This window comes from Limulus polyphemus, unplaced genomic scaffold (genome assembly GCF_000517525.1).
Source record: "Limulus polyphemus unplaced genomic scaffold, Limulus_polyphemus-2.1.2 Scaffold198, whole genome shotgun sequence".
Lineage (NCBI taxonomy): Eukaryota > Metazoa > Arthropoda > Merostomata > Xiphosura > Limulidae > Limulus > Limulus polyphemus.
Window position 1 is genome coordinate 196,838 of NW_013665808.1, and position 11,049 is coordinate 207,886.

Consider the following 11,049-nt stretch of genomic DNA (forward strand, 5'->3'; position numbering starts at 1 on the left):
ACGCAGATAGCCCTCGTGTAGCTTTGCGCGAAATTCAAAAACAATAATCCTTTAGTAGTCAGTTTAGAGTTTTTGTTTTACTTTTTCTATATAATGATTCACCGCCTGGTCACTTTAAATAGATCTCATGCACGTACAACTGATAATACACGAATAATGCGATGTGTCAAATGAATATTTTAGCCCCATAAGCGCATGAGGAAAAACAAGAATCTGTCCGACTTTAAATAGAACATAAAAGTGAATGTCCATTTAGTAAGGTCGCCATACCAACGATCAGCATTTCTTTGACTGACTATTAAAATAGATCGTCAGTGTTGATCAACAGTGGCAATCAAAAGGATGTCCATATGACATAATTAAAAATAACTGTATTTGCCAACAGTTGGGGGAAAACAGAAGGAAAACCAATCGACTGGACAGTTTTGTAACAAATGTATATGGTGTGTCCTAACTGACCAACAGTGGTCTGGGTTCCACTATCGCCAATCGTTCTATACAGATAAAAATACAAAAAATATGTGGCATAAGCGGATGGATGAATAGAGATATTCGAAGAAATATACGGAGTGGATACCAATCGAAAAAATTCCATAGGAAGACCAAAGGAGATCAAATATTGAACAAGCAGTTGGAAATAGAGGAACAACCCTGGAGGAGGTAGAGGAACAAGTATTATATCTTGATGGGAATGTATAGCAAAGCTTTGTGGGGTGATGCAGCTGACAGGCTTTTAGCCTAGCAGAAGGAAGAAGAAGATTATATGACAGTTAATAGCCAGTCCAAAACTAGTTATCCTAGATGTAAACATGCGAGAAGTGGTTCAGTGATTCTTTGAATGCAAACTCTGGACGGTGAATGACTGAAAGCATGCAATGTGGTCTAATAAGTTATGTTTCACCTTTTTTATGTTTTACGAAAGAGTAAAATTATGGGGAAAAAACCCATAAGGCATTTGACCATGGATGTGTAGTTCCGACAAATACAAATATGGTAGAGGCAGTGTAATGGTGTTGGGAATGTTTTTGTGGCAGAAGTTAGGTTGTCTTGTTCCTTAGAAAGATTAACACAGCCAATGTTTACACGTACAATCCCACAATGCTGTTTTTGATTCTAACAGGTAATAACGAAATTAATTTGAAGAACATGACAGTTTTGGCTATTACTGAATATACAGGCGGCATGACCCTTATAAGAAGCAATATTCTTAGAAAATGGCCAGTCACTATATGTATTGGAAAATCCTTTTGTTAGGTTCATTTTCAAAGTTTTATTTTACATTAGATGAAGTTTAAATTGACAGTATCTAAAATAAAGAGTGTTCATTTGAAGAATAGTAAGAAAAGTATATATTATGACATAATATGATACATAATAAGAGGAGAGAAAGATAAATTTCGTTGAACGATGAAACATCTGAATTCAAATGTTTCTTCGTGCCAAATAATATATGCTACACAAGCGATTGCTTAATTCCTTTTTCATATTTTACTAAGCTTAGGTTACGTATTGATGATAAAATTTACCGTAAACTTTATTTGAGATTTCCACAAACGTCACAGTATTTCTGAGAATTTACGAGTGAAAGTAAAGAAGAATGCATAATAGTTTGTCAAAAACGCCATACCTGCTACATCCAATGCGAACGAGGGCTTTTGCTGTGATACGACAAATAAAGTAAAAAGGTTTCTTTTTAAAATCTTTGGATAATACTCTTTACACGTACCTTCGCTGAATTTTCTTACTTCTTCTTCTCCTGATTTGTTGAAGAATAAATATCGATTCAGCGAAACATTACTCTGTAGAGTTCTAGCCAAATCCTGTAAAATATCCTGCTTGCATAGATAAAACTCACGTTTAATACGTTATAAAAAGAAATACGAAATGGAATCATATAACATTGATGGTTGCAAACTTTTAGTAGAACTATGACTAGAATGTTTCAACGATGTATCAAAACATAGTTTCCATATAAAATCAACGAAATCATGAACATCATTCAGTAGTGTCAATCAACAACCATTAATTACTTTCTCAAAAAATCAACCTGAAATAAATACCATAACATAAAACTCTAACAGCTTTGTTCGGCAGAGTAATATACTGAGATTAAAGATCCCTTAGATTTTTGTTTTTCACGAGGTAAATCCTAATAAAAATCCGTAGTGTCAATCAAGACTCATTAATTATTTTCTTAAAAAACAAAGAAAAAACAACCTGAAAAAATACCATAATTTTTTATTAGGATTTACCTCGTGAAAACAAAAATCTAAGGGATCTTTAATCTCAGTATATTACTCTGCCGAACAAAGCTGTCAGAGTTTTATTCTTGATTGACACTGCGGTTTTTATATTAGGTTTTACCTCGTGAAAACAAAAATATAAGAGATCTTTAATCTCAGTATATTACTCTGCCGAACAAAGCTGTCAGAGTTTTATGTTATGGTATTATTTTCAGGTTTTTTGTTGTTTTTTAAGAAGATAATTAATGAGTCTTGATTGACACTGCGGCTCATTAATTATCTTCTTAAAAAAACAACAAAAAAAAACCTGAAAATAATACCATAACATAAAACTCTGACAGCTTTGTTCGGCAGAGTAATATACTGAGATTAAAGATATCTTAATTTATTTTTTCACGAGGTAAATCCTAATAAAATAATTAACTTGTACCTTTCCTTCACAAGAGTTTAACAAATGATTAAGAGTTGTCGTAAAGTCATCAAGTTGATTCTTGCAAAACATCTTTTCTTGTTTCAGTTTAATTACAGCATTATTAGTGATGTATGAATATTGTTCGAGAAATTCCAGATCTTGTTCTTGGAATTTAAATCTAATTATAAAGGAATAGTAAAAAAAAAGAACATTTGCAAAAAGTGTCAAAAAGCTTGGATAAAAATTGCCCTAATTGTAATAAAAATAATGCATTAATAAATGAAATAGTATATGGTAATCAAAAATTTAATTTGACACGAGACTCAACAACAAAAGAATAAAAATAGATCAGTAAAAATAGAACAGGTACAAATAATAGATCGATAAATATTTCTTTTGACAGCAAAACTCAAACGATGTTATATAAAGAAAATGTTTACTGTCCATGAATAAAAAGTAATAGCTCTGAAACTTACTTTCATTTTTACTTTAACAAGCAGTATTTTTTTCAGGCTTGAATGACACACACGATTTTATCAAATTATAATCTGTTCTATTTCTGTCATTTTTTAGAATGTTATGAAATTCTGGATATACGTTTACTTTTCTCATACTTTCCGAAGCTCGTGCGCACAAAACCAAAACCAAAAATGTAGAATCACCGCATCAAATCTTTACAATTGTAAAGAAAACTAAAGAACAAAAGGAGACTATTATTTTTAAGTTCAAGACAGATGATTAATTGGCAGTAGTTAATATCTTGGTCACAGTTTTTTAGTTGTCCTACTATTTGAAAACATTTTTAGATCATATAGTGATATTTGTTAGATCTTAGCACTTTTTGTTATGATAAAAGCATCCTTAGACTTCAACTTTACTGTTATCCCTAACTCAGTGCCAATCTCGGAGTTTACCGCCGCCAAACAACTTCCTAAAGAACATTGTGAATTAGTGAGAAGTTTTTTCGACCTCTATTCTGCAGAAGAAATCTAAAAATAACCTCACTTCAAAAATAAACAAAAAAAGGAAAGCCCTTTCACTTCTAAAAAAACGACAGTTTTATCATTATTATTCACGCAGACAAAAGTCATTCCATAGTCAATCTAGACTTAGTAGACTACAACATAAGTTTGCAAAACCTAATACAGAATGTACAAATAATCTGATTCTACCACAGATAAAGAAAAAGCACCAAAGTTCTTAATTGATTTTTAAGAAATAAGACTTCCCAAGAAGATCACCATACACTCAAAACGACAGGTTTCCGATATAAGGCCTTTCTGAAATTCATGAAAACATAAGCTCCTCTCAGACCAGTGTGTTCAGCTCGATGCAATCTCCCTAACACCACATCGTCAAGTTTCTTGTACCCGTCTTATCACACCTACTAGCAAAGTCCAACAACCGTGTCATTAATTCTTGAGTGATCTGCTTGTCAGTTTTGATCTAAATGACGTTTTCCAGATTCGGAAGCACTTATCGTTACTATACATAAATTATAACCTGACAAAACATTATCTAACCGTTGTATTCTCTCACCAGACACGATTATGGAATTAATAACATCTGCATCAAAAACTAATATTCCCGATTTTAAGATTTCTTCTTTCACAGCTTCTCAGTGAAACATGTAGAAGTTCAAACTTACAGCCCTGACGTCATCTTCTCTTATGCCAGAACCACATAAACTTTAGGTCTACAGTACCTTCGTAATCGGACAACATGGAGAAAGAACTGTTACAGACTTTCTATTTCATCTCAATTTCATACACAGCAACATTAAATTCACAGTTCAATTCGAAGAGAACAGAAATTTTTAACTGTCCTTCTTCACAGAGAAGATTGCCACCTTACTGCTTGTATTTAGATGAAACCAACACACACACACAAACAAGTACCTTAACTTCCAACATAATTATCCCCAAAGCATTAAAATAGGTGTAGTATCTTGTCTATTTATTTGAGCTATTAAAATATACAACAAGGACCATTTACAAACTAAACTGAAACACATCAAGACAGTCTTCAGGTCCAATGAATACCCAAACAGCTTCATTAAACACGCCTGCAGACCTCCGTGCAAAAACCTACCATAAATTCGTACAAGAATACCTAATGCCTTCATCTCAAAAGCTCACTTATAATATACAAGTATCTGTAAAACGTCAAAAGGTACAAGTTTGATTTATACGTGGATAAACCGTTCATAACGTTCTTTCCCATACAAAACAATCCGTATCCCCTGACAACACCATGGAGCTGTGGAAGTTCATATATTGGAGAAACTTGGAGACATTTAGAAGAACTCCTTACGAACACAAACACCTTCAACTACTGTTGAGGTTGATATATATACTGGATACCAAATTGTAAAATCATAGAATCACAACAACTACAAAAGTGGAAAAAATTAAGGAAGCTTTATACATTGAAAATATATAAACAGCTCTCATCAGAGGCCCTGGTTTGGAAAGTAGCAACTAATCAAACACCAGCCAATCAGATTTTAGCATTCCGGAACCTCTGAACCATTCACACTTCAGGATCCAAGATCCAATTATGAATACGTATACACTACGTAGCCCTCTATCTCAGTCGCAGTTGCCCTGTTGTATTCATAACGTACTGAAACAGTCACAGGATGTGATACAGATTCACATTAGTAAAATGATGTCCCCATTTATCCTTTTCAACAACAGGCTGACAATACATAAAAGTTGTTCATTAGTGATTATAATGGTCAATAAAAGCTAAGTGTTAGAAAAAAATTATTGATCACTTGGAGATGGAAACTTAGTTTTCTACAGAAAACAAATTCAAATCTTACAGGCTCTTAGAGATATATAAAGTGTCTGTTTCCGGTTGACATTGAAATGTTATGGTAATCAATGGTTGTGTTACCTTGTCTTTTAAGAGTAAGAGTTGTTCATTGTTATTTACACAATTGGTTAAATAAGATACTTCAACGAAAAGTTTTAGTAAACATTAGGTCATAGGCTTCAGTAGTCTGCCAATAAAATTCGTTCTATTTATAATTAAAACAAATTAAACTGTCTACAGAAGATTTATTAAGGCATCCGATTGTTCATGCTAGCACAAATGGAGAAGACAATTAAAAGTGAACCCAAACGTTAATCCCAAGCTAATCATTCCCAAGCAGCTTCTCCATCCAAAACATACAATAAAGATAGACAGACGTAGATAATACAGTCAAAACTACCAAAGCTAATCATGCCCAAGCAGCTTCTCCATCCAAAACATACAATAAAGATAGACAGACGTAGATAATACAGTCAAAACTATCAAAGCTAATCATGCCCAAGCAGCTTCTCCATCCAAAACATACAATAAAGATAGACAGACGTAAATAATACAGTCAAAACTACCAAAGCTAATCATGCCCAAGCAGCTTCTCCATCCAAAACTTACAATAAAGATAGACAGACGTAGATAATACAGTAAAAAACTATTAAAATTAATCTAGCTCGACAGAACAAGGATTTTATACATTTTTTTTTACAATATCCCCCAATCTGTGTCGGCTGACAATAACGTTCTTATTCTTAGTGTCGATCAAGTTATTTGTTACTCAACTCCCATGTAACAGATAAAAATATATTCATAACTTTTATGTTTGTATAATCATCAAGTTGCGGTAAGTTATTATTTAGCTTTGAGAATATCATTATCATCTATATTTAAAGTATGAATTATTAATTCTTAATTAAGTATTTTCACTTACTTTTCCCATAAAATATCGTCGTATTTAACACTCTTCTCAACCTCCTGAAGTGAAAACAAAACCTTCTTTTCAGAACTATTGATGTTCTTGCTCAGATATTCCAGGTTTTTTGGTATGCCTTCTAGTTCTTGAACACTGTAGGTTCCTGAATCTGTAAATGTCCTATAGCAGTAGCAAAACATGCTCTTAATAGGTTTGTAAATGTTAGAGTATTCATTAAAAAAAACAATTATTTTGCTTGGGTATTCCCGTGTGCTTTATTTGTTTAATGGTTAACATTTGACTTTGTGTGAATATGGATTAATACCAATAAAATAGACTCAAAGCTTAGGAAAAGAACAATAAACCATATACAACAGGTAAAGACAGTTTATTTAAACACTTTGTTAAACTTCTCAGGATCACTTAGAGTTCATCATCCGTATCATGGCAGTAAATAAAAAATATACTACATTATACACAGTATATATAAAATACTTACAGTTACCTCGCTTTCGTAATTACATCAAAGCCAATTTACTCGCTAATAATTCTGCAGATAAATTTGATATTTGTATTTCAAGATTTTTAAAAATGATTTTCCTATTTTTTTTTTCAACAGCTCTTTTTATTAATAAATAGGTGGATTGCAGTGGTATTCCCTCTAAGACCTGTGTTATCTGTCGTATTTCTTCTTTATACTGTGATCATATGAACACACAAAGCTTGACTTTACCTATGTAACACGATACTTTTGTATTCCCCTGTGTCCAAAAACATTCCTCTCCCTTCTTTAACTAACAACATACTTGCATCAGTTTTAGTTGTGAATCCAATGTCAACCATGCCCTTACATTTTAGGCCATGCCTTCACTGGTTTTCTGTCCTTTACGGAAAAAAACAACAACAGACTTTTCGTGATCTTTCCACGCAAGATCGGCAATTTTATTTTATTTTGCTATTAGCATAAATCTAATATTTTTGCTCTTTCACTAAAATATTTTCGCGATACAAAATATTTCGATACCCGTGGTGGGCAGAGCACAGATAGTCCATTGTGTAGCTTCGTGCTTCATTACAAACAAACAAACGATACAACATATCTTCAAATGTCTATTCCCAAGAAGGTTACCTTTTTTGTTGTTGTTTAAAAATTCTACACTTACATTCTCGATAATCTTGTGTATATCTTGCTGCCCCAACTTGACTTTAAAATACTCTTAAACTTGTATTGTATAGGCCTGGTACAGCCCAGTGGTTAAAACGCTGGACTCACAATCGGTGGGTCGTTAGATCAAAACTCGGCGCTGAACATACTCAACTATAACTCGTAGGAGTGTTATAATATTCCCCCTTCCCCTAAAAAGTAATTAATAACGATGTATGTTCAGAGTGATGTACAGTTCTGCACGTTCATCGCAGGTCCTTTAAAAGACTTAAACACGAAGAGGTGTGATACTGTTGTTTGGATTATGCTTACCGTTGTTATCGCTGTCTCTGCCGTTACCACCTGTGCAACACAACCGTGATGTTTATATGAATTACATAACGACTATCTGTAATACGAGAACCAGGAGGTGAGTACTGTTATGTTTAGAAGCTAATGGAATGAACCAGTGGGCTAGATGATGTAACATCTGTGCTTGGTATTAGGTGTGGCGCACCCGCAAGTGGTATCATACTTGGGTAATATTGTGAAATAATATGTTGACGGAAATGCTTTCTGTTTATCGATTTATCGCAAAATTAATATCCAGTCTGGTTGAATTTCGCCGAATGGTGCAATATCGGATCAGATATTGGAAGGAATATTTATCCTATCCCTTATTTGTACACTATGTCCCTTTCAACAGTTAGCACCGTGTCAATCCTTATATCGATTGTTGTTTGTTATTAAGCACAAAGCTATACAAGGGGCTATCTGTGCTCTGCCCACTAAGGGTATTGAAACCCGGTTTCTAACGGAATAAGTCCACAGACATTCCGTTGTGCCACTGGGGGGCCCTTATATCGGATGAGATATTGGAAGGAATATTTGTACACTATGTTCCTTTTAACAGTTAGCACCGTGTCAGTCCTTATATCGATTGTTGTTTGTTATTAAGCACAAAGCTATACAAGGGGCTATCTGTGCTCTGCCCACTAAGGGTATCGAAACCCGGTTTCTAACGGAATAAGTCCACAGACATTCCGTTGTGCCACTGGGGGGCCCTTATATCAGATCAGATATTGGAAGGAATATTTGTACACTATGTTCCATTTAACAGTTAGTACCGTGTCAGTCCTTATGCCTCCCAATGTTTAACTGATGATTTTTCTTCCAAAAGTGAAGACGCTTATATATATGTCAGTCGCTGAGTTATATTTCTTCTACATTAAGGTTGCATGTAGGGAAATTTACTATGAATGAAGTACAGCCATCTCATGCTCTGAGCTGAGTTACTAAATATAATGTTGAACATTGTGCTGTGTGTATTGTTATTCTCATTTAATTTCTAATACTACTCCGACTAAAAAATTAAAATCAAATTAAAGAAACCGTACCGACTGGAAAATAAATGTTCAAGAGAACAGAGAAATAAGACAGAAAATGGAAAAATAATTTATTGAAAGACACTTCAAAGTAACACACTAAAGTTAAGGTATATTTAAGAAAAATATGAACAAAGACGTCTAAACAATTTTGGTAATGAAAAATACTTTACAGACGGTTTGAATGAAAAACTAACAATAGGCAGACATACTGAAATGGCTCGATAGCATACAGTAAACAGACTGTGTGCTGTCCGTTCAGTGTTCGAATCTATCCCCAACAAGTAAGTCACAGACATTTACTATAAAAGAATTCTGGCCCCTATTCATATTTGTACACTATGTTCCTTTTAGCAGCTAGTACCGTGTCAGTCCTTATGCGTCCCAATGTTTAATGTTTGTAGTGTTATAAGCCTTCAGGCTTACCGCTGAGCCACTGAGAGGGGAAGGGGGGATGGAACAGTTTGTCACAACATAATTTTTCTTATAAAATTTATCTTCTTTTTTTACCACGAAAATCTCCAATATTATCATTTCACCTGTCTTCCTTGTTTATCCACTCTGTTCTGACTTCAGTTAAGCTTTACTTACCTGAGTTTGGATTATAGCTAAAGCATTCTACATCTTACGAATTGTTTAATAAACGACTGATATAAGTAGCTTTGCAAATAATATTGTAATCCAGGAGGCAGAATGAATTTCGGTATTGAGTGAAAAGCCTCTTCATAAAGGTGTGCAGCGACAAGAAGGGATTTAAAGACCTCGTATGCATTATTCTGCATGATTGGAAACCCATAGTGGGACAGTAAAGAACGATGTGATTTCAATTAATATCAGTCTTATTGTGGTACAAGATCAAACACATATCAATATTAAATGTGATATTTCTTCAGTTAAAGCGTTTTACACCTAATTATTAAATAAATTATAAAGAAGAAAATTAAAAAAACTTAGTCAATTAACAATCATTATCTAAAGTTGGTAAATTGTATGAGATATAAAAAAATTGATCTTATAAATAAGAGTTACATTTATTGGTAAACCTTCTATACATAATTCATAGAAGGTTTAGTCATAAAAAATCAAACTAGCGACAATCTGAACAAATCAGGTCTAAGGTACTCAGAATATATATATATATATACCTGACACTTTGGATGAAGTCAACTGTAGACTGGCGAAGGTAAATGAAATCTTTTTCGGCTTGCTGACGAAATGCTTGGAGTTTCAATTTCTGGTCATTTTTAAAAGATTTGTCTTTTTCCTTGAGGCTTTCTACTTTCTGTTTAAGTCTAGAATATTAATTTGTATATGTTGTATGAATTATTTGTAGACAAATTTATACTTTTCATGCTACAAATATTCTTTACTTGTGTAACGTGGCTTCGCTTATTTATTTTAGATATGCAACATATAATTTCTCTGTCGTATGTAAAAATATCCTATGTAAGGAATATATAGATATGTTAGAAGCAAATTATTTCATATATTTTAAACATATTTTAAAAACCAACATAATAAGTGAATAATTCTAATATAATTGATATTTTTTGTGATTAAGTGTCCATGTAGTTACTTACGGTAAGGTTTTTTGTGATCGGATGTTAATTGTTGTCATGATTATTAGCGTATACGAATATCCAAGTTTAATAGTGAATAATTATTACATATCAATTAGCTTATATCCGCTGCCCTATTAAGAGAAGTCGATTCAAGGTATTTTTGAGAGAGACTGGTGTGTCATAAAGGTAAAATTTTAATTCTTATACAAAAGCAAATGTTCACATTCGTTTTAAGACATGCGCAGAGGATATTTACAAATAAGAATTATAACTTTTACCCCGTTAGCATTATGTATTAAAACGTGATTTCTTCAGCTTTCTGAACAATTTAGTGCATTTTGGATATTTCATTTATATATCTATAACTACCAAAAGTTTTAAAGCAACACTACATCCTCTTGCTTTACGAAAAACATTGCAGTTTAAAACTGGTGATGAAGTCTCTTTTTATAAAATATTCTTGATTATATTGGTTTTGTTTGTTTGTGTTGAATTTCGCGGAAAACAACACGAGGGCTATCTGCGCTAGCCGTCCCTAATTTAGCAGTGTAAGACTAGAGGGAAGGCGGTTAGTCATCA

The 11,049-nt window shown here is 33.2% G+C and overlaps 1 protein-coding gene across 1 annotated transcript in view; it reads right to left on the reverse strand.

The window, feature by feature from the left end:
* The window catches only part of LOC106478300 (coiled-coil domain-containing protein 158-like), a 45,517-nt gene that overhangs the window by 9,570 nt on the left and 24,898 nt on the right, over positions 1-11,049 (reverse strand). The window contains exons 14-15 of the mRNA XM_013938830.1: positions 10,054-10,200; positions 6,398-6,559 (exon numbers count right to left, since the gene is read on the reverse strand). Coding sequence (XP_013794284.1) covers positions 6,398-6,559; positions 10,054-10,200 — 309 coding nt within the window. The remainder of the gene's footprint in view (positions 1-6,397; positions 6,560-10,053; positions 10,201-11,049) is intronic.